The 24,706-nt window shown below is 39.4% G+C and overlaps 1 protein-coding gene across 1 annotated transcript; it reads right to left on the bottom strand.

Annotated features, from left to right (window-relative positions):
* Positions 1-10,596: 10,596 nt before the first annotated feature.
* Positions 10,597-22,245, bottom strand: LOC148163208 (uncharacterized). The gene is made up of 4 exons (XM_088028439.1): positions 22,237-22,245; positions 20,146-20,272; positions 18,921-19,019; positions 10,597-12,290 (listed from the first exon to the last, which is right to left on the bottom strand). Exons 1-4 carry the CDS (start codon positions 22,243-22,245, stop codon positions 10,597-10,599), a joined length of 1,929 nt encoding a protein of 642 aa, XP_087884565.1.
* Positions 22,246-24,706: the final 2,461 nt, after the last annotated feature.

The following is a 24,706-nucleotide window of genomic DNA, read 5'->3' as shown; positions in this document are numbered from 1 at the left end:
ATGTTTCTTTTTTTTTTTTTTAAAGATTTTATTTATTTGAGAGAGAGAGAATGAGAGAGAGAGCACAGGAAAGGGGGGAGGGTCAGAGGGAGAAGCAGACTCCCTGCCGAGCAGGGGGCCCGATGCGGGACTTGACTCGATCCAGGGACTCCAGGATCATGACCCGAGCCGAAGGCAGTCACTTAACCAACTGAGCCACCCAGGCGCCCAGGATGTTTCTCAACATCCCTAGCCTGTACCCAATAGAAGCCAATAGCAACTCCTAGTTGTGATAGCCAAAAATGTCTCCAGACATTGACAAATGTTCCCCCAGGTGCAAAACAGTTTTTAAATGAGAACCACTGCTATAGCACAACAGTGATTTGATTATCAGTGGATTTCTCATTAGAAACTGTGAGGCCAGAGAGAAGTAGTAAAACTTTTTTTTTTGCTAAAAGAAAAGAACTTTCAACCCAGAATTCTGACCAGTGAAAGTATCATTCAGGAAGGAAGGTAAAATGAAGACATTCTCAGATGAAGGAAAAACAAGAATTCGTCAGTAGCAGTTCTGCTCTAACAGAATTCATAAAGAAATTTCTTTATTCAGAAAGAAAATGACAACAAGAAAACTTGGTACCTCAAGAATGAAGAAAAAGCAACAAAAATTATAAACATATGAGTACATATATTAGATTATCCTCTTTTAACATTTTAAAATCATATTTGTTGGCTGAAAATGTGCTCTGATATGGTTTTCAAAGTTTGTAAAGATAATGTTTAAAAGAAGTATATCATAAAGGGGAAAGTGTAAAGTAATCTAACAGATAGTACTGTTTCTATATTCCACTTGAAGTGGCAAATGTTGACAGTAATATATTACTAATATAATATCTGTGCAGATATATATCCAATAAAATGATACTAAAAAAGATACCAGAAATGTTCAAGTAATCCATAGGCAGGCAAGAAAGGGAAACCAAGGCACAAAAACCAAAAAGTATAAGCAGAACACAGATGATAAAATGGCAGACTTAAATTCTAACACATCATTAATTACATTAAATATAAATGACCTAAACATCAGTTAAAAAGAGTTTGGCAAAATGGATAACATATCCCAACTATATACTGTTGACAAAAAAAGAAAAAAAAAATCACTTCAAATGTGATAGAAACAGGTTGAAGTAAAGGGATGGAAAATGGTATACCATTCAAATAATAATCAAGAAAACTAGGGTGACTATACTGATACCAAAGTAGAATTCAGAGCAAAGAAAATTATGGACCAAAAAACCACATTACATAATGATAAATGGGTCAATCCCAGAAGACAGCAATCCTAAACTTATATATACCAAACAGCACAGCTGCAAAATATGTAAAGCAAAAACTGATAGAACAGAAGGATTAAGTAGGCAAATCCACAATTATAGTTGACTTAGGACACTTCACCCAACAACAGCAAAATACACATTCTAAGTGCCCACAGAACATATAGCAAGATAGAATACATCCTAGACCTTCTTATCAAACCTTCACAAGTTTAAAAGAATTGAAATCAGGGGCACCTGGGTAGCTCAATCAGTTAAGCATCTGCCTTCAGCTCAGGTCATGATCCCAGGGTCCTGGGATTGAGTCCTGCATCAAGCTCCCTGCTCAGGGGAGAGTCCGCTTCTCCCTTCCCTCTGCTCCTCCCCCCTGCTCATGCTCTCTCTCTCTCTCAAAGAAATAAATAAAATCCTTAAAAAAAAAAATAAATGTTTGGTAGAATTCACCTGTGAAGCCATCTGGCCCTGGACTTTGTTTGTTGGGAGTTTTTTGATTACTGATTCAATTTATTTGCTAGTTATCAGTCTGTTCAAGTTTCCTATTTCTTCCTGTTTCAGTTTTGGTGGTTTATGTGTTTCTAGGAATTTATCCATTCTTCCAGGTTGTCCTATTTGTTGGCTTATAATTTTTCATAATATTCTCTTATAATTGTATTTCTGTGGTGTTTGTTATTTCTCCTCTCTCATTTATGATTTTATTTATTTGGGTCCTTTCTGGTTTTTTTTTTTTTTAAAGTCTGGGTAGGGGGTTATCAATTTTATTAATTTTTTCAGAGTCATCTCCTGGTTTTATCGAATTTTTTTTATATATCATTTTCTATATCATTTATTTCTGCTCTAGTCTTTATTTTCCTTCCTATGCTGGCTTTAGGCTTTATTTGTTCTTTGTCTAGCTCCTTGAGGTGTTAGGTGAGGTCATTTATTTGAGATTTTTTTTCTTGCTTCTTGAGGTAGGCCTGTATTACTATAACTTCCTTCTTAAGACTGCTTTTGTTGTATCCCAGAGGTTTTGGGCCATTGTGTTTCATTTTCATTTATTTCCATGTAGTTTTTATTTCTTCTTTGATTTCCTGGTTGACCCATTGTTTGGTAGCATGTTCTTTAATTTCCATGTATTTTTGGTCTTTCCTAATTTTTTCTTGTGGTTTACTTCAGGTTTCATAGCAATGTGATCAGAAAATATGCATGGTATGATCTCAACCTTTTTGTATTTGTTGAGGCCTTATTTGTGATCTAGTATGTGATCTATTCTGGAGAATGTCCCATGTGCACTCAAAAAGAATGAGTATTCTGTTACTTTAGGATGAAATGTTCTGAATATATCTGATAAGTCCATCTGGTCTAGTGTGTCATTCAAAACCATTGTTTCCTTGTTGATTTTCTGCTTGGATGATCTCTCCATTGATGTAAGTGGGGTGTTAAGTGGGGATGCTTCGGGGAGTGTCTCTAGCATGTGCTGCATGCACTCTGCTGCTGTGTTTTGGCTGCTCTATCCTTCAGGCCAGCCATCTGCAGAGGCTCTGCTTGCCTTCAGTGAGCAGTGTTTGGACCTTGGCCAGACTGTGGCAAATTTTACCTAGGTGTGCTCTGGTCTACCTGTTAAATGAGACCTGATGCTACTTCCACTAGAACTGAAGCCTTGCAGAACTCTCTGGTCAGAAGACATTATGTGGGTGCGGGGGTTCTGCTGGTGTTCTGGGGAAGGGACTTGTTGCACTGGGACTGAGGCACACTTGCCCAAGAAGGGCAGTACTGGCCAAGTATGGGAGGTGGGAGGGAGGGGATTTGGTTTAAGCAGGTTAGTCAACAACCAGTGTTGGCACTGTGCTGTTTACTACAAGTGGTTCTGTGCTTATGCTGAGCAGTGGGGAAGAGAAATGGTGCTAGGCAGCTTCTTTGTCCCTGGAGAGGGGTCTCCATGCTTGCTGTTCTCAGAGAAGCATGCCCAGAAGGGTAAATAATCTCCCCACTGTGCATCCCAGGCATTTATTAGATCGCACTATCTGTCTCAGTGTTGTTTGCCTGCCTTCTCTCCAGGAGCAGAGCAGTGCCCCTTGGGTCTATCCAAGCCAAGCCTGCTGACTTTTAAAACTCCAAACTTTAGGAATGTGGTGTAAGCAGGGGTTGTGCTGGTCTTCAGGGAGAGGGTCTCACTGCACTGCGTCAGATGCAGGTTTGACCAAGAAGGGCAGTTGCACCAGAGTGCAGGGGCATGGGACTTGGAGCAAACAGGCTAGGCAGCCAGTGACAGGGCCAAGCTGGCCTGGTCAGGTGGCTCTGTGTTTTTGCTGAGGAGCAAGGGAAGGAAATGTCACCTTCCAGCTCTTTAGTCCCCAGAGAGGTGTCTCTGTGAACGCCACCTCTCAGATGCAGTCTAAGAGCAAACAATCTCCTTTCCTCCCTCCTGGGTGCCTTAGACATGCCTCAGATCATGTCATCTGCACTCACGTTGTTTGCCTGCCTTTTCTTCAGGAGTCAGGCTGCGCCCTCAGGTCTCTAACCCAGACAAGTCCGCTGACCTTTAAAACTCCAGTCTTCAAGCCCCACTGTTTTGAAGTCCACTTCAAAACTCATGAAAATCAGCTCCTCTCATTTTCCCAGCCAACGGCTTTGGGGAAGTGTTCTCCTTGTACATTCCCCTGTGTGCTCCTCTCTCTTTCACCTTTCTCTCTGACCAGGGCTCCCTCCCCTCTGCAGCACCCATGATCCATTTCTCCCCCAAACCACGATTTCTGCACTTCCTACCTTCCTCAATGTCACCTCTTCTCTCCCTTTTGGAGTTTGTTCTGTCAGCCCTCAGGTTGATTTCTTCAGTATTCAGAATGATTTGATAGTTATCTAGTTGTGTTCGAAGGATGAGATGAGTCTAGACTCCTCCTACTATGCCACCATCTTATCTCCCTCTTCATTTTTGAATTTTCCTTGTGAATTCTTTGAATTCTTCTTTGACCCATTAGTTAAAAGCAGGTTGTTTAGTTTCCACATATTTGTTAACTTCCCAAATTTCCTTCTATTATTCATTTCTAATATAATTCCATTATGACTGGAGAATAACAGAAGATCTTCAAGGAAGGAAACAGAAGATTTAAACAACACCATAAACAAAGCAGGCTCAATAGACATATATAGAAAACTCCAACCAGCAACAGCAAAATACACATTTTTCTCAAGTGTAAATGGAATCTTCTCCAGGACAAAGCATATTTTAGGTTAGAAAACAAGTCTTAGTAAATATAAGAGGATTTATGTCATACAAAGAATATTCTCCAGTCATAATGGAAATTTGATATTTGAACCTAAACTGTATCTCTTGTATCCAATATATAGTTGAATCATATGTTTAAATTCTCTGCCAATCTCCATCTTTATCTGGGAACCTGTATGTACTCTTTCTTTCCCCAGGAAAAAGTAAGCAGCTATTATTTTTGCCCACTTCCTCTGTGCTGACCTACCAATGGAAGGCTGTGGCATTTATCAGTTGAAACCATTGTCTCCGTTCTCCCATAGGTGGATAGACTGTGCTAGACCCATTAAAATTAAGTAAATCCCAGTTTGTTGGGCAGCCATGGCAACATTGGGTTGTTGGACACACAGATCAACTCTTTTCTTCCCCTTGAGGAAGCTGAGGGCTGGGATTTTTCATCTGTTTGCTCTGTGCTGAATAGAGTTAAGGTCTACCAGCCCAACCCACCATCTCCATTTCTACCCAGTGACTAGATTTTACTGAACCTGTCAAAACTCCACAGCTGGCAAGACCAAAATCAGTGTTTGAACTTCTTCAGGAAATATGAGGTACAGGATAGGTAAACCATCCCCTTCCCTCCCCTGGGTGAAGCTGGTAGCCAGAGGGTCCCTCACTGATCATATGGTGTTGCACCATATACCAGGACTCTGGTGGGAGGGGTCCCATATATCCCTGTGAGTTTTGATGAGTCTCGCTTTGCATTCTCCCTGGGTGCAGAAGCCTTTCACTTAGTTTCTGGATTTCTCACAAAGGAAATTTTTCCAAGAATTACTGAATCAGTGTGTTGGGGGGTGAAGGGTCCAGGACAACCAACTCTACCATCTTGCTGACACCTCATTTACATATATCTTATCCTGCTTTATATTTGCCTACAGGTCACTAAGGCTCTTTTCTTTCAGTCTTTTTCTCCCTGTGCTTCATTTTTCCAGGTATGTTTTCAAGTTCACTGAATTTTTCCTTCCTCTGTTTAATCTCCAATAAAATTTTCTTCTCAGATATTTTTCTTTTCTAGAAGGTCCATTTTGTATCCTCCATATCTGTCCTCATTATGTTGTGGTTTTTAAAAATTCTTAAGCATATTGAGCATAACAACTTTTGTAATTTTATACTGATAGCATTTCTCCTACCATTTCAGTTGGCCAACTGATTGATTTTTTTTTCTGGTTTTGTGTTACTTTTTTTTTCCTTCTTTATATAGATACTGGACATTGTGAAATTTACATTTTTGAATGGTGGCTATTGTTACATTTCTTTTAGAGTGTTGAGCTTTGCTCTATAGGCAGCTAGGTTACTTGCTTGATTCTTTTGAAACTTTAAAAAAGCAGTTTAGGACAGGTCTAAAGTGCTTTAGAGATAGTTGACCTCTACTCTTATCATGTGACTCTTCTGGGCTATCTACCAAATGGTATGGGTGATCATCTGGGTCCAAATTAGAGTATCTCTGCCCTGTGTCAGCTCTGGGCATTTTACAACTTGCAGCTCCCTGATTACACTTTGCCCAGTCTCGTAGAATCACACCCTACACATGTACTACTTAATATTAGGAAAGACTGAAGAGGACCTTTCACACATTTCTGAAATTCTCTGCACAGCTTCCTTTTCTCTGGAACTGCTCTGCAACTTCCAGACACATCAATCTCTTTGATCTCCATCTTCTCAACACAGTCAGAACAACATGCTCTGTTTGGGATAACTTTTCTCATTATTTAGAACGTGTCTTCAGGTAGAAAGTTGGTGTGCTCACAGTGCTCACTTCATTTGTATTTCTTTTGTTGGGGATAACAGTCCTTGTTTAAACTTTTTATTCCACCATGGCTCCAAAGGAAGTCCTTATTTTTTGCTCCTGGTGATAGTATGGGGAATGAACACTCTCATACATTAATTATGAGAATGTAAACTGAGTGTTTCAAAATCTGGCCCAATCTATTAAAATTTAAAATGTACACATAATTTGATTTAGTCTAATCTGTAAGAATACATTCTGTAGAAATAAAAACACAAATGTGCAAGAATAAGCATATAAGGACATTTATTGCAGTGGTTTGCAGCAACAGAGAAATAACCTGAATACTCAGTTTGGGGGGATAGGGAGGATATTATCATGGCATTGCTGGTACTATGTTCATGTTTTGTTCTGTAGGCATTTTTTAAAAAGTCAGAAAAGCAAGTGTATGAGACATACCAACAAAATGCCATGAGCAGGTGTATTTTAAATCCTGACTCAAATAAACCAACTATAATCATTAATTATCTGTTCAAGATACATACTGAAATATGTAGAGGGGAAATGCTAAAATATACTGGTTTGGCTTTAAAATATCCCAGCCAAAAATATTTGGAAGATTAACAAGAAAGGTAAAATAGGAGTGATTATTAAAAATATGTAATACTGTATGTTATCTATATTAGATTTAAAATTAAAAAATAAAAATTATGTGACAGGTATATGGCTGTTCATTTTACTATCCTATTTTTGTTATATGCTTGAAATGTTCTACAATAAAAAGTTAAAACAAGTTACAGTGGACAGTTATTCCATTAAAACATTATTTTTTTTTAGACTCAAAGGTGGACCATATTTGAGAACAGAGGGAAACGTCACAAGATAAAAACCAAAGTTTTGACAGTAGATGGGCGGGAGGTAGTGAACATGATTCTTTTTAATTTGCACTATTTCTTTGGCATGGGTTAAACTTTGTTATGTAACTATATAAGAGGAATGTAATGACCTTTGAAAAGAATTGTATGCATGTAGGGGAAATAAAGCTTAATTTTGAATGGGTGTGATGGTATCAATATATCTTAAAGTAGCAACTAAATCAGCATAGCAGCCACTTCTGTTTGTCTTTATTAATTCTTTGATTAGTGTACATTCCTATCCCCTCACCATTACCTCAATAGGGAAATTCTAAGTTTCAAACAATTTATGAAATAAATATAAAGTACTGAGATAATTAATATTCATTCAAGTTTCACATTAAACAATCTCATAACAATAGCATAAAGAATAAAAATCTAACTAAATCAATCTAGGTCAAGAGACTAGGGAAAGGGTTGTGAAAACTTGAGCTAGAGGAACTTTTCCTGTATAGTGTACTAATTGTAGAACAGAAAAGTACTACAGCACCCGCCAAATTTAATTAACTGCCATAATGCCTTAAATTTCCTCTTATAATTATTCCTTTTGGTCAGCAATGGATTTCTCAAAGTGTGTTCATAATCCAAAGATAGTAAGTATTGCGGAAGAGAAAGGATTCATGGTTAGGACTGGTAAACAATGGGTTAAACAATGGTAATATTTTCTTTATTGTAGGTCTTCTCACAACCGTTTAATTTGGCTTGTTCAAAGTGGAATTCATTGGCCAGCAAGGGAATTTGGTTATACACTGCAGTATACAATGAGACAGGCCCCTCTTCTCCAGTGGTATTTGGAGATTATTACGTTTTGAACATATTTTGGGAGATTTTGGTTCTGGGTATTTTCTGCCAATATGCAAATATGTTACATGCCAGATGTATATAAATGACTTAAGATCAATGTAGCAAATAACATTTTACTTACATTTCATTATTTACATTTTCTTTAAATTCAGTGTGGTAATGATGCCATAGTTTGTCCAATCTGAGCAGGGAATGCATGACTGCATTAGCATCACAGTGCTTACTCTAATGATTCAGGGAAGTTCTAATGGTTCTCAATCATCTTTTTTTCTTTTTCACTTTTAAAAATGGCGAATTAGCATTTGGATTATAATTTGAGAGAGAGCGCATGCATGCATGGGGCATACTGAGGGGGGGGAAGGCAGGGAGGGGCAGAGGGAGAGACAGAGAGAGAATCCCAAGCAGGCTCCATGCTCAGCACAGAGGCCTATGCAGGGCTCAATCTCACCACTTCAAGATCATGACCTGAGCCAAAATCAAGAGTCAGATCCGACTGAGCCACTGAGGGGCCCCGGGATTATAATTTTGTAATATAAATGTAAAACCAGTGTTTTTCAGAGTGGGGATAATGAACAGTATTAAGTTGTGAAGACAACGGGTAAGGCTGTAGTGTTTATTACAGACACTGTAATAGAAAACAGCAAGGTGCATCACATGTAGAAAAGGTAAGTATTGTTTTGGGAACTTCTGTTTCAATTGTTCTATCAGTGGTTTTTGTTTTACTTTTATTATTATTATTTTATTTTCTTAATTGTTATTTGTGTCTATTATGTACTAATGCATTTCATTATTTATATCATAGTATCTGTTTCTTGAAGCGTAGAAGGAAAACATAATCCATACTTTGTGTTTAAAATCACTGCAAGCAGGGACGCCTGGGTTGATCAGTGGGTGAGGCATCTGCCTTTGGCTCAGATCATGATCTCAGGTCCTGGGATTGAGCCCCATGTCGGGCTCCCTGCTCAGCAAGGAGTCTGCTTCTGCTTCTCCCTCTCCCTCTCCCCCTCCCGCTGCCCATGTGCTCTCTCTCTCTAATAAATAAAATCTTTTAAAAAAATAAAATCATTGCATGCACAATCATCTGCTAATTATTTACTTGTTTACTGGGTTTTAAATGTTTTATATTATTCTGAAATCTCTGAGAGAAATCAAGTAGGTGGTTTAAGTTGAATTTAAACCTAATCAAGACATTTGAATGGGCTGGAAACATATTATCATTTTTTCCATTTAAAATAATGCAATGTAGACTGAGATTTGGGCATCTGAAAATGTACTATTCAACATATTATCAGGAATGGATTAGATACAGATAACGAGAAAAAACTGTAGTTGGCAAATTTTGATTTCTCATTTAAGATGGTAATAATTTACATAGTTTTTCTTTTTTTTTTTTTTAAAGATTTTATTTATCTAACAGAGAGAGACACAGCGAGAGAGGGAACACAAGCGGGGGAGTGGGAGAGGGAGAAGCAGGCTTCCCGCCGAGTAGGGAGCCCGATGCGGGGCTCGATCCCAGGACCCTGGGACCATGACCTGAGCTGAAGGCAGACACTTAACCACTGAGCCACCCAGGCGCCCCCATAGTTTTTCTTCTTTTAGTAGTTTTTTTTCTTTTAATGGAGCTACTTGGTATCATTTTGTTGATATATTATTTTTCTCTTAAAGTAGTAATTAGAAAATGTGGAATAATAACTTCTGCTTTTGGAATTTGCTTTAGAAAAATCACCTCTCCTTGATTTTATAAAAAAGCTCTATAACTCTAAAGGAATTTCTTCTATAACTTGTTTGCAGTATGAATTATCTGGTGCAGCAAAATTTATGAGCTCTAAAATGGAGAGCTTCCTGCCCTTATTATATTCTAAAGCTTCTGTCATAGGATAAATTATCTGGTGTTCAAAAAGGGATAGATGGCAAAAACAAAACAAAAAGGGAGGCACCTAGGTGGCTCAGTTGGTTAAGCATCTGCCTTTGGCTCAGGTCATGATCCTGGGGTCTTGGGATTGAGCCCATCGGGCTCCCCATTCAGCTACACCCTGCACTCACTTGTGCGCATGTGCTCTCTCTCTCAAATAAATAAAATCTAAAACAAAAACAAAAAAGGGAATAGATGGTAATAAAATGCTTACATCTTACTGTACTCAAAAATATTCTTACCATTTGACTTCTCTAATAGCATATAATAATGATGATAGTAGAAATAATAACAGATAACTGAGTATCAGATACTGTCCAAAGGGAGGTGCATAATCATTTATAATTTAATCAATGTGATATCATTACATTATTTTACACAAAGAAACTGAGGCACAAAGAGGTTAAGTAACTTCTCCAATTTCACAGGAAATGGTGAAATAGAGATGGTGCTCAATAAAGGATATACTCCAGCATTCCATTCCAAGGTTATAGAGATTCTTAAAACTGTATAATGGGTTCCAGAAGTTATTTCTGCCGTCATTAATACAGGCTTTCTAAAAATCAGTTGATTTTGAGCACAAACAGAAGGATGTCCTAAATTCATTACGAACATAATATGGGTTCTCTAGCATTCCAGAGGTGTTGAAGACATTAAAGCCTTTCTTATATTAAATCATATTCAAAGCTTTTTCAATTATGAAGCCTCATATGTTGAGCAAGTTGTGAATGACGTCTAAAGTCTTTACCACATTGAACACACACATAAGGTTTCTCACCAGTATGGATCCTTTGATGTAGAGTAAGTTCTGAGCCACGACTAAAGGCCTTCCCACATTCCTTACATTCATAGGGTTTCTCACCGGAATGAGTTCTTAGATGTTCAGTAAGATGTGAGCAACGAATAAAGGCCTTCCCACATTGCTTACATTCATAGGGTTTTTCACCTCTATGAATTCTCTGGTGTTCACTAAGTTGTGAGCCATAAATAAAAGCCTTGTCACATTCCTTACATTTGTAGGGTTTCTCACCTGTATGAATTCTCTGGTGATATGTAAGTTGTGTGGCACGATAAAAGGTCTTCCCACATTCCTTACATTCATAATGCTTCTCACCATGAATTTTCTCATGTTGAGTAAGATATGCACCACGAATAAAAGCCTTTCCACACTCCTTACATTCAAAGGGTTTCTCACCTGTATGAATTCTCTGATGTTCACTAAGTTGTTTGCCACAAATAAAGGCCTTCTCACATTCTCTACATTTATAGGGTTTTTCACCTGTATGAATTCTCTGATGTTGAGTAAGATTAGAATTAGAAATAAAGGCTTTCCCACAGTCTTTGCATTTATAGGGTCTCTCACCTGTATGAACTCTCAGATGGTAAGTTAGTTGTGAGCCACGGAAAAAGGCCTTCCCACATTCTTTACATTCATAGGGTTTCTCACCTGTATGGATTCTCTGATGTTCGTTAAGTTGGGAGGCACATAAAAAGGCCTTCCCACATTCTTTACATCTGTAAGGCTTTTCACCAGTATGAACTCTTTGATGATAAGTAAGGTGTGAACCAAGAATAAAGGCCTTTCCACATTCCTTACACTCATAGGGTTTCTCACCACTATGATTTCTCTGATGGTAAGTGAGTTGAGAGCCAAGGATAAAGGACTTCCCACATTCCTTACATTCATAGGGTTTTTCACCACTATGAATTCTCTGATGGAGAGTATACTGTGAACAATAACTAAAGGCTTTTCCACATTTCTTACATTCATATGGTTTCTCTCCTGTATGAACTCTCTGATGTTCAGTGAGCTGTGAACTGCGAATAAAAGCCTTCCCACATGCCTTACACTGGTAAGGTTTTTCATTAGTATGAATTTTCTGATGTTGAATCAGATCAGAACTACGGCCAAAAGCCTTCCCACATTCCATACACTCATAAGGCTTTTCACCATTCTGAATCCTCTGATGTTGAATATAGGCTGGCTTTTTGCTGAAGGTCTTCCTATGTTTCTTAACTTCAGAGTGTTTTTCTTTATTATGGCTTTTCTCATGTTGAGTAAGGCATGACAGGTAGTTGAAAGCTTGTTCACATTCCTTACGTTTGTACAATTTTTCCTTGGTAGGATTTATCTGATGAAGAATAGGTGACATAGAATGGCTTTGAGTGGGCTTTTCGCCACAGGTAATTTTCATGTGCATGTAAAGTCCTTCCTGACTTTTCTGTTGACCCTCAAACTTTCCTTTGCCCTCCATCGTATCTCTAAGACCATTGTAATCAAGGTTATGACTGATAGGTTGACTCATACTCTCCCATTGCAGTGATTCCATCTCATAAGCTCCCTTTTCTGGAGATGACTTTTTGGTCTCACAACTGGATTTCAAGTCTGGAAGATAACAAGAAAGCAAATTCCTGCTGCTTCTGTTTACAAGGAGAAATGAAACTTCTAAAGTAAAAATCATAGAAAAAGTAAAAATTCTTATAAGAACGGAATGGTTTAAACAGTGCTGAAATATTTTGTGCAATTAAAATAAAAGGCACAAGGAGAAAACATAGAATAAGGGGAGTTTATAGGGAGGAAAGAAATCAGAGAAACAGTTTAAGTGTGTGGTTCTTAAAACTTTGGAGTGGATTAGAATCCAACCAAGGAAGCTTACAAAATAACAGCAAAAACCATCCCCTGGAAACATTCGATCAAATGTCTGGGTAGATATCCAATCTATCAACAAGTCCTATTACTTCTCCTATTAAAGTTTATCAAGTATCTGACCATAACCACTACTATTGCCCTAGGCCAAACCACCTGTCTCTCACTGTAATAGCCTCTTGACTGGTCTCTGTTCCTTGAACTTGGCCCCTACCCTTTGTTCTTCACATAGAAGCCAGAAGAATTCTTTAAAACTGTAATTCAGGGGCACCTGGGTGGCTCAGTCGTTAAGCGTCTGCCTTCAGCTCAGGCCATGGTCTCAGGGTCCTGGGATCAAGCCCCGCATCGGGCTCCCTGCTCAGCGGGAGCCCTTCTTCCTCTCCCACTGCCCCTGCTTGTGTTCCTGCTCTCGCTATCTCTCTCTCTGTCAAATGAATAAATTAAAAAAAAATCTTTAAAAAAAATTAAAAAATTAAACTGTAATTCAGGGGCACCTGGGGGGCTCAGTCGTTAAGTGTCTGCCTTCGGCTCAGGTCATGATCCCGGGGGTCCTGGGATCCAGCCCCACATTGGGCTCCCTGCTCAATGGGAAGCCTGCTTCTCCCTCTCGCACTCCCCCTGCTTGTGTTCCCTCTCTAGCTGTCTCTTTCTGTCAAACAAATAAATAAAATCTTTAAAAAAAGGTAATTCATATCACATTACTCCCCTGCAAAAATCTTCTAAGAGTTTACCATCTCAGAATAATACCCAAAGTCCTTACTTATTATGGCCCACAAGACCTTACTCTACATGAGTTTGCCCTTCTCTGATGTCATCTCTTACCACTCCTAATTATTCATTCTGTTCTCACCACAATGGCTTCCTTGCTGTTCAAAAATGCCAAGCATGTGCCTCTGTGTTTACCTTTTGGAATGCTCTTTCCCCAGATATCTGCTCTCTCACTTCAGTTTTCTGCTCAAATGTCACATTATCAAAACATCCAATATAGAATTGCACCTATATTACATTTATTACTAATGGATACACTATTTTTAAAGTTCCTTGTCTGTCCCCCCCATGCTTAATCAAAGCAATGACTTTGCTTCATTCTCTGCTTTATTTTTACTGCCTAGAACCATTACCTGCATATTGACGCTCAATATTTGTCAGCAACTTTAAAAATGCAAATTTTCCTTCATTTATCAATCTCCCCAGATGCTTCTGGTATAGAAAGAGGTTTGAAAATACAGCTTAAAACCTTTCAATGGTTTACCCCTTCTATTTCAAATAAAATCCAAATTCCTGTTCACGGACTAAAAGCCCCTGCATGATCCATTCCTTGATTACCTTTCTGACCTCATTTTGAACCATTCCTATCTTCAGAAACAATGCTCTAACCTTACTGGCTTTATTTATTTAAGTTCCTGGAACATATAAAATTCCTTCTCATTTCAGACTCTCACATGCTGTTCCATCTGCCAGAAATGCTCTCTGCCTGGCCAATTCCTTTTGTCTGAAATGTCCTAACTTAAATGGCAGCTGCTCAGAAAGACTATCCCGGAAAACTCTAATTGAGTCTGTGCTTTATCTTAATCTCTATACTTGTACCTTATTCCTCATTCTTGTTTCAATTTTTCCAATTCTAGAATTATATTTCATTTGTTTATGTTGGTCTTCCTACTCCTCAAGCTTTACAAGTGTAGAAAAAATATGCCTGTTTATATTCCCCAGAGCACAGAAAGCATACACAATATTTTCTTCCCTTTATACATTTTTTCAGGTCTTCCTTCCCAGTACATTCCACTCAAGGTCAAATGTTGTATTTCCCAGAAAAGCATCTCTAAAATATTCTAGAAAGAGTGACAAGTTTACACAGTAAAGAAAGTTTTAAGTTATTCTGAACAAAGATGGATAGCTATAACCTTTAAATGCAGAAGAACACTATCCAATATGACTGGAGCATGATGCACAGTCTCTGACAACACTGCACATAGGCTGTAGAATGTAACCGAGGATGATATTGAGAAAGAAAATCAACATAAATCAGCAAAATCAAGTTTAAATAGTCTTTAGAAATGAATCAGAGGGACTCCTGGGTGGTGTAGTCGGTTAAACATCTGACTCTTGATTTCAGCTCAGGTCATGATCTCAGGGTTGTGAGACTGAGCCCCCCATCGGGCTCTGTGCTGGGCGTGGACACTGTTTAAGATTCTCTCTCTCACCTTCTCTTTGCCCTTCCCCACTCTAAAAATTTTTTTAAAAAAGAAATGAGTCAGAAATCCAAGGAAAACACGCTTTTGCTGAAAAGCAGAAAGAAATTATAAACAAAAAAATTATAAACAACAAAAAACCCCCAGGCAGCTCAGTTTAACATCAACTCCTGTCAGCAAAATTTACTGGGATGAGATATCTGGCTTGTACTTTGTTTTTGAAAGAGAAGCACAATATGGTTTACAAAACACTAGGAAAGAAACCAACTGGAATATGGTGATTAAGGGAACACTGTAAGGATCAAATAAATCCAGTTTAGACTCAACTGCTCTCCAAGTTATAATAACATGATTAAACTGTTATTTTTGTTGTCATTAAATTAATGGAAGAAAAAATGAGAAAACTGAAAAAGAAGTAATGGCTTAGGATGACAAAATGGAGTCTGAAAAGCAGAAGTCATTTGGGGAGACCTCTTTCATTCTTGCCCCCCTCAACTCCTGCTGAACTGATCTACTAAACTGCTCTTGAATCTGTTTCTTATCCCCAGTGCCACTATCAACACTCCAAGAAAGCCAAAGCACCTCTTGTTTGAACCTCTTGTTTGAACAATAACCTACTCAATCATGTCCTGAGACCCTTTCTTCTAATCTCCATCTGGCAGTCAAGAATGATATATTAAATATGTAAATTGCATTGTTTCAAATGTCCTACTTAAGATTCTTCATTAGCTTGCAAATGCTTTGGGGACAAAATTCAAAGATAAGAAATACGTATTATATTATGATCAAATACACAAACATAAAACAAATAGGTCATGAAATTATCTTTGCTACATGGGATGCATTTTGATTTTTTTTTTAAATTTTCTCTTCTGGGGGCACCTGGGTAGCTCAGTTGTTAAGCGTCTGCCTTCAGCTCAGGTCGTGATCCCAGGGTCCTGGGATCGAGCCCCGCATCGGGCTCCCTGCTCCGCAGGAAGCCTGCTTCTCCCTCTCCCACTCCCCCTGCTTGTGTTCCCTCTCTCGCTGTCTCTCTGTGTGTCAAATAAATAAATAAAATCTTTAAAGAAAAAAAGTTTTTTCTCTTCTGTTATTTTCTTTAAGAAACAAAACAAAACCAAAAAAAAATTTTTAAAATGCTGCTCATAACCCACAAGTCATTTTTTTTCCACAAGTCATTTTTTAAAGATTTATTTATTTATTTTAGAGAGGGAGAAAAAGCACGTGTGCCAAGTGGGAGGAGGGGCAGAGGAAGAGGGAGAGAATCCTCAAGCAGACTCCCCACTGAACGTGGATCCCAATGATGTAGCTCCATCCCAGGACCTCAAGATCATGACCAGAGCTAAAATCAAGAATTGGATGCTTAACCAACTGAGCCACCCAAGCACCTCTACCAAGTCATTTTTATAACCCCTAGAAGGTTCTTCCTGGCCTAGACCCTGCCAGACTCTCCAAACTCACACCTGGCATCTGTCCCTCACTAGGCTCCAACTATAAGGGCCTTCTTTGAATACCTCATTATTACACCAAGCTCCATCCTCCTATAGCCTTCAGTACACTGTTGCCTCTGCCAGGAATGCTCCTTCCCTCTACCCTCAGCCTCCCTACCTGTTTTACATCCTTTCGGGGCTCACCTGAAACTTCACGTCCCTTTGCTATTCCTGAAAAGCTGTCCCCAATCCCAGACTCCAGCAATGTTGCACCTGTAATTCTCTCTTATATTAAGACAGCCACTCCACCCACTGCAGCCTACAAGAGAAGCCCCCAGAGCTTTGGATGTTGGTAAGACCTTCATATCCTGCTATTAATGCTGGCTTCTCCCAGGAAGGCTTGACTTCCATCAGCTCTTAGTCCAACAATGCCACTGCCCTTAGGTTATAATAGGAAGAAGTACTCATCTTCCCCAGAGAAACTACTCCAGGACCAATCCTGGAATTGGGATACCTGGGTATCCCAGTACTCCTGGAAAGCCCTGGTTTCCTGCATCCTTGTTCAACACTAAGACTCTCATCCTATTCCAGGTCTAGACATCTTTTATTGTGATACAGTATTCTCTTGCTCTCTAACCAGCAGGCCTTCAGGAACTCACAGTATACTTTCTGCAAATACTCTGCAACCTCAGCCTCCTTCCCTTCTGTGTGTTCTCTTCACCTCTTGCTCTGTTTGCAACTTTGAGCACACTGCTTCCTCTGAAGCACTATTTTCCTCTACCTCATTCCACTTACCTTCCCCCCACAGTAGACATAATAGACCTTGTTATTTCCAATTATGGCAAGACCTCCAAAATCTCAATTTCGAGTAACCATCCTTTCTGATCACTAACACCCATATTTCCTGATCACTTACTCTCGTACCATCTCTCCAATATTTATCTCATTCTTAAAGACTCCTTTGAAATCAAAACAAAACAACTTCTCTGATTGTACGGTTCACCCTGCAGCTCCTATTCATTTACTGTACTCCTTCCTGGTAAAACTTCTCAAAAGAGATGTCTGTTATTTCCTGTCAGTGATTTTCCCCCCTTTCTCTCCCACCCTTAGAACTTAACATTTTTGTCATATTTCCTTCTAGGCTTTTTTCCTTGCACTTTTATGCAGTTGAAATAGTACTACATATACAAACTTGAATCACACTTCTTTGTCCTAATTATCACAGCACTATTATTAAAAACTTCTAATACATTTTAAAACTCTATTTGTACTTTTGAGAATTCCTCAAATGGGCCCTCAACACTGCCTGGTGAGTTAAGTCACTGTCCCACAACAGTTTTTATTGTTGGCTTATTTATTCTCTTCTTAATCCTCTACAGTCAGGTTGTCATTCCTCTCATTTCCAAACCTACTCTGTCTGGGTCACCAGTCCCCTTTGTCTTGCCAAATCCAATAGCCAGGTCTCATCCTTCATCCTCCTTGACCTCATGGCAGCATCTCTCACAGTTAACTGCTCCCTCCTTGTGTTTGTCATTGCCTTCCCGTCCTCTGCATTCCTGATTGCATCCTAGATCATAGGTTGCTTAAGTTACTCCTGAATTTCCTTTGCTGGATCATTTTCCTTTTCCTAGCTAAGTGCTGGAATGCCCCATGGTTTAGCCCCTGGACCTCACCTTGACTTCCATCTAGATCAATTCCCTCCATAATCTCATCTAACCCCATAATCCAGAGATTAACCTCATATTTATTTCTCAGTCCTGACTACCATCCTGCAGCCTTTTAAATGCTTCTCTAACTTCTCTATTAAGGATATTTAATGGCCATCTCAAATGCATTATTCTTGACTTCCTTCTGCAAGCTTCCAAACTCTGATACCTCTTTCTATTTCTAATCCTTCAGCAAATCCTATTAATTTTACCATCAAATATAACCAGACTATAACACATTCTCAGCACCTTCACATATTAAACCCCATTCCAAGCCACTATTATCTCTAATGTGGAATCCTGAACTAGTCCTCTAACTGGTCTTCCTGCTTTCATTCTTATCCTCATTCTACATAAGCACCCAGAGTGATCTTTAAACAAAGATCCCCTACTCACCTGCACAAAACCCTCCAAGGGCTTCTTATCATGCTTAGGATAAAATCTCATTCCTTGCAATGGCCTATGTGGCCTTATACGACCTGTTCTCTGCCTATTTCTCTGACTTCATCATTAATTTCCACTTTCACTCTCTTCATTCTAACCACACAACCTTCCTGCTGATCCTCAAATAAGTGAAGTTCAGCATTTCCTCAGGACCTCTGCACTTCTGTTCCATCTGCCTAAACAGATTTTTGGCATGGCTAATTTCATTTAGGCCTCAGTTCAAAATTAGCTCCTCTGGGAGATCATCCCTGATTACCCTAATCTAAGAACACAGCAAGCTCTCAACAAACACTTGCTGGCTGGAGATACCAACTCAATTAAAAAAAGAAAGAAGAGAATTATCTCTGGAAGAAACCAAAGGTAGCTTCTTCATTAAAACAAAAGGGGAATATGAGAGAGGAAGAGTAGTGAATGTGAGTTGGAAGGGAAGTTCCTTTGAGAACTCATATTGATATCACCCTCCTGCTGAGACCTTAGACTTCTTTCAGCAGGCCTTTGAAGACAGAGCTTCACACAAACATCTCAAAGTACTGCCACCTCACAGACCAGCTGTATTATTATCAGCAAGAGCTGCTCTTATGTGACTAGCTCTTTATTCACCTGAGCTCCTTCTTCTTGTCATGGCTCTCATCACCATCCAGGGGTCCTTCCCTTGCTCCAATAAAGAAAATACATCTGGTTTAGGGATCGAACATCCAGCTTAAAAGAAAAGAAATGGGATATGATCATGGTATGGGAGTCCCAGATTCAAATCCAGTCCATTGGTCATCAAAGAGAGACACTGAAGGAAGTGACAGAGGAAAATGTGAAGGTCTGAAGGATGAGAAATAAGAAAGCATACACAGTGGAGCTGTCTACTTCTGTTATCTAGGATGCAAGGGGAAGTTATTCAAATACTAAATGTGTCTTAAAGTTATCAGTGGAAAGGAGGAAGAGAAGGGACAAAAGCAGGGAAGGAAGGTGTCTTGTTTTGCAGAACCAACAGTTCCAGCAAAGGAGACACCTAAGTAGATGTTTTACCTGATAGCCCCTTGCTAAGTGTGTCTAGCCCAATAGCCCCTGATGTGAGTCAGTTTGAGCCAGAAGGGAGCTGAGGACCTGCCCAGAAGCCCCCCTGAGCTGACCTGAAGTTACCTTTAGCTCACTGTAATACTAAGATGTACTACATGTTGGCTAATTGAATTTAAATTTTAAAAAATACTACTAAGGGGGTGCCTGGGTGGCTCAGTCGTTAAGCATCTGCCTTCGGCTCAGGTCATGATCCCAGGGTTCTAGGATCGAGCCCCACATCGGGCTCCCTGCTCCGTGGGAAGCCTGCTTCTCCCTCTCCCACTCCCCCTGCTTCTGTTCCCTCTCTCGCTGTCTCTCTCTCTCTGTCAAATAAATAAATAAAATCTTAAAAAAAAATACTACTAAGATCTCTTCCTATGAGTAGAGTTTTGTGCCATTTTTTGAACATACATGTACACACTGGCACGTTGAAATGCTGGACATGTGCAACTGGACCAGAAGTGCCCATATGAGCTCCCTGCCCCTGCGCCCTGCATAAAAACTTCCTGTACTAACCCCACAGGGAGACAGTGCTTTCAGAACGATCTCCTGGTTTCCTTACTTGTAACAAGTAATAAAAAGTTCTTTGCTTTCAACATTTCCTTGGATTGTGTGCAATTTGGTACACAACAAGCAGTGAACTACTTGAGTTTGGTTACACTTCTATCTCCAAAAAACTCAAACCTTTCCTTAGGGAATAAAAACCAGAAAATCATAATGACACAGGCAGAAAATATGGGAGACAAGTTCTGAGTATTGTAGAAGATGATCTTACCCAGGGAGATCAGGTTACTGTAATTCTCCAACATCACATTCCTGTACAAGTCCCTCTGAGTGGAGTTAAGGCATTCCCACTCCTCCTGAGAGAAGTCGATGGCCACATCCTTGAAAGTCACCAACCGCTGAAACAACAAGTCCATTTATTATTGGTGAAAATATGACAATGACTTTAAGGTAAAAGGAGGGCATGAAGGAAGGGGATGACACAGTAAATAGGTCATGGCTGAACACCTTGTAACATTAAAGGAAATTAGGTGCCTGCACAATGGTGTCAACATGATCCATGATCACTCCTATTGCTACAGAGGAAGATAAAATTTCCTATGTAAAATAGGATAATTCTATTATCCAGAAAAACCCAGGAATACAAAAGGCCAGATGAATGCAGCTATATAGTTAAATGAAATGGTATATGCAGTCACACAGAATATTAAGCTTTCAAATTCTCAAAAAACAATAATTATCAATAAATATGAGTTCTTTCCTTCTCTTCTCCCCTTGAAGAAAAAGGTAAACAAATTTAATGAAATGTTTCCAAATAATTTTTAATAAATCTCTAGGCTAAAACATAGAATTAGGGGGGGGGGTCCCTGGGTGGCTCAGTCAGTTAAGCATCTGACTTCAGCTCAAGTCATGATCCCAGGGTCCTGAGATCGAGCCTTTCTATGGCGTTCCCCGCTTGGCAGCAAGTCTGCTTGGGATTCTCTCTCTCCCTCTCCTTCTGCCCCTCCTCCCACTCACACACACACACACACTCTCTCTCTCTCTCTCTCTAAACAAATAAATAAATAAACAAAATATTTTTTTAAAAAACAATTTTTTGAAGATTCAAATTCTTCAAGTCACAATATTATGTCACAGAATATAACTGATATTTCCATTTTATGGATGAAATGATCTGCTTATTTGGGATTATTTCAATCAAGTTCTCTAATGTCTTTGAGCCCTAAGAATCTACAGTTTTCAGGAGAGTAGGCATTTGGCAGATTTTATTTCTACTTCCTTTTGTGCAAGCTGATGAATGCCAATCTAGGTGCTATAGGCATCACAAACACATTCTGGCCAACTCCAAGGTAAACCTGACTGCTGATCATCCTCTCATTGATTCCTGGGCAAGAGGGTTGTGGTACATGGAATAACAGCCCCCCAAAGATGTCCACATCTGAATCCCTGAACCTTTGAATATGTAACCTTATATGACAAATGTAGATGTGATTAGGATCTTTAGATGGATAGATTATCCTGGATTATCTGGTTGGGCCCAATGTAACCATAAGGGTATTTTAAGTGACAGAAGCAGACAGAAGAGTCAGAGAAGGAGATGTGATAATGAAAGCAGAAGTCAGAATGATGATTGCTGGCTCTAAAAATGGAAGGGAGCCATGAGCCAAGGAAGGTGGACAGCCTACAGCAGCTGGAAAAATGCAAGCAAACAGATTCTCCTCTAGAACCTCCAGAAGAACACAGACCTACCAACACCTTGATTTTAGCCTGTAAAACCAATTTCAGACTTTGACCTCCAGAAGTATAGATAATAAACTTGGGTTGTTTTAAGTCACTAAGTTTGTAATAATTTGTTGCAGCATCAACAGGAACTATACAAGAGGCAAGATCTCTTCCTTCTCAGACTTTAGTTCCCCACCCAACCTTAAAAGCCTCACAGAACATGTCCTCACTCACTGAAACCTGGAACAGCCAGCAGAAATGCTGTCACTTCCAAGTGGGAAACCTAGGTTTGTAGAGATCAGTTTGTTATGGGTCCCATGTAACTACCTCACCAAACCGTTATACTAATACTGCTCTTAAGGGTAGACATTTCTGCTTCCTTAGGGCTCCTGGCAGAAGACTTTGCATGTAAAATATATAGAATGAGCTGGAAAAAACACCTAAACACTGTCTGGTGAAGGGAAAAGCATTTAGAGAATGGAGCTCTTTGCTAGGATCAGTCACTGGAATGGGAAAAATTGGGGAGCGGTTCCCTTAGGCAACTAAGGCAGGCAGAAAATTTGGGGATAAATAAATCTGGTGTTCACATGACACAACAAATGATTGTGCTTGAAGGAGGAAAAATGAAATAGCAACTCACATGGGGCATGTTTTTTAGAACTGTCAGGACTGATCGGTTTTCTGGGTTCTTCTCCTGGAGATATGCAGAGTCCAAAGAAGGCAGAGCTAGAGAGGGAAAAAGAAGCCATGAGGTCAGGATTGCCTCAGGGCCCACAAAATAAGCACCTTGGAACTACCTTTATTTCACATCTTTGAGGGAGTTTGGAAAAATCTTAGCCTTCCTTCAAATTCAATGGAATACAGCTGTGGCAGAAGGAATTCATGCCAGAGTTTTCCTTAATCCCCATGATCCTTAACGGGACCTCAGAGGGTGCTAGTTTTCCAGGGTATCTCACACCTTTAGTATAGGGGCATACCTAGGAAGCCCTGGGGAGCACAGCTTCCCCAGGTATCCCTCCCCAACACATACATACAAGTATGAAGTGAGATGCTTTGCTCTCACAGCTTAAGGGGTCAATCCCATAAGGCTGCTCCTAACTCCAGAAGCCAAACTGAAATCCCTGGCCATCAGTACTTCTGACCAACCAGCTATAAACTGGGGGCTCCCACAATCTCCTCCTAAGTTTTATACTTTGTTAGGATGGCTCACATAACTCAGGAAGGTACTCTACCTACATTTATGAATTTATTATAGAGGATACAACTCTGGAACAGCCAAATGGAAAAGATGCATAGGACAAGGTATTGGCAGGGGGAATGCTTGGAGCTTTCCATGCCCTCTCTGGGAATGCCAACTTCACAACAGCTCAATGTGTTCACCAACCCAGAAGCTCATCGAATCTCCTAGTGCCGGAGTTTGTATGGCCCTTAACCTCCGGTGTTACCCACCCTTTTCCTGGAGGTCAGTGGATGGGTTGGAAAGTTCCAATCCTCTAATCACTTAGTCCTTCTGGTAACCCCAACCCCATTCTGAGACTATCTAGGGGCCCACCCTAGCCACTTCATTAGCATAAATTCAGGGGCTTGTTATGAAAAATGAAAGACACTCCTCTATCACTCAGAAAATTCCAAGGGTGTTAGGAGCTCTGTGCCAAGAACTGGGGATAAAAACCAAATATATTATTATATCACAAATACTACTGCAAAATTTGACATACCAGCAAACAAAAATCCAACAGCATGTTAAAAAACAATCATAACTAAGTGGGACTTTCTCTGTAATAAAAAGATGGTTTGATATTAGAATGTCCACTTATATAATCCATGATATTAATCGTTGTATGGAAGAAAATCATACTATCTTCATAAATGCCAAAAAAATTTCACAAAATTTACCATCCATTCCTGATAAGAACACAAGAAATAGGAATTGATGACTATTTTAATGATAGTCAGGAAAACTGACATGAATGGAGCCATTTTAAAATGAAGCTAGATGGACCACTCCAGAGAAACTGCCTTATGCCTCTCCATTTGAACCGGGTCAAAACCTGTAGACTGGGCAAAACAGCAACTGTTTCAGGCAACTGCTTGAAATGTCAGCAGGAGAACAGATCTGATCATAAGACTGAAGGTTGTGGACTTTCTGAAGAAATAATCAGTAGTCAATCAGTGTATAACCAAGAGTAGTTTAGCTTTTTTTTTTTCCTCTTAACTCATGTTAAAAAAAAAAAAATCCTTGTTTTCACTCTACAAGTGGGACACTATTTGGTTTCTATCTGAATCTGCACTCCCTGAATTGAAAATTTTTTATCCTAATAAATGCTCATTTGCCTCTTGTGGCAGCACTCTATTTCCAGGTTTCCAGTAGAAACAAGGCAAGAATACCCACTACTCTATCACTTATCATTTTATTAGCTATATTAGTCAATATAAAAAGGCAAGAGAAATCAACAAGAGCAACAAGAATAAGAAAAGAATAGGCAAACTCCCTCTATGAGCTATGACAGCATGCCTAAAAACCCCATGAGTGCAATGAAAGAAAAAAAAACAACTTAGTAAATTAGCAGGATATAAAATTGGCATGAAAAGAAATGACCTTTATATATAAAACAATAATCACATAGAAAATATAATAAAGAAAAGCCACAAAAAGGATGAAATACCTAGGCCCAAGTTTGACAAGAAATGTATAAAACCTACAAGAAGAAAAACTTGAAATACTCCTGAAAGACCTAAAAATAGATTTAAACAAATGGTTAGAACAGCATTTCTCAACATCTTTTTCCATCATTGCCCCTCTGAAGAACCATTTTATTTATTTATTTTTAAAGATTTTATTTATTTATTTGACAGAGAGAGATACGGCGAGAGAGGGAACACAAGCAGGGGGAGTGGGAGAGGGAGAAGCAGACTCCCCGCTGAGCAGGGAGCCCGATGAGGGGCTAGATCCCAGGACCCTGAGATCATGACCTGAGCTGAAGGCAGATGCTTAACGACGGAGCCACCCAGGCGCCCGTGAAGAGCCATTTTAGACACTTTTTTTCCCTAACTGTCCCCCTTTACCATGAAATTTTAATAGGACAGATATACTATAGTATATGCATTTA

Source organism: Eumetopias jubatus, unplaced genomic scaffold (genome assembly GCF_037043125.1).
Source record: "Eumetopias jubatus isolate StellerSeaLion01/CBP00866 unplaced genomic scaffold, mEumJub1_p1.0 scaffold_10, whole genome shotgun sequence".
NCBI lineage: Eukaryota > Metazoa > Chordata > Mammalia > Carnivora > Otariidae > Eumetopias > Eumetopias jubatus.
The sequence above is the reverse complement of the archived record's forward strand: the minus strand, read 5'-3'. Positions and strand labels throughout refer to the sequence as shown.

Bases quoted from the DNA above. Each gene is read 5' to 3' on its own strand.
- LOC148163208 (XM_088028439.1), bottom strand. The intron at 19,020-20,145 runs GTAAGATCATCT...TTTTCTTTTAAG, and splicing joins CAGTAACCTGATCTCCCTGG to CTGGATGTTCGATCCCTAAA. The intron at 12,291-18,920 runs GTGAATAAAGAG...GTTATCTTCCAG, and splicing joins GACAAGAAGAAGGAGCTCAG to ACTTGAAATCCAGTTGTGAG.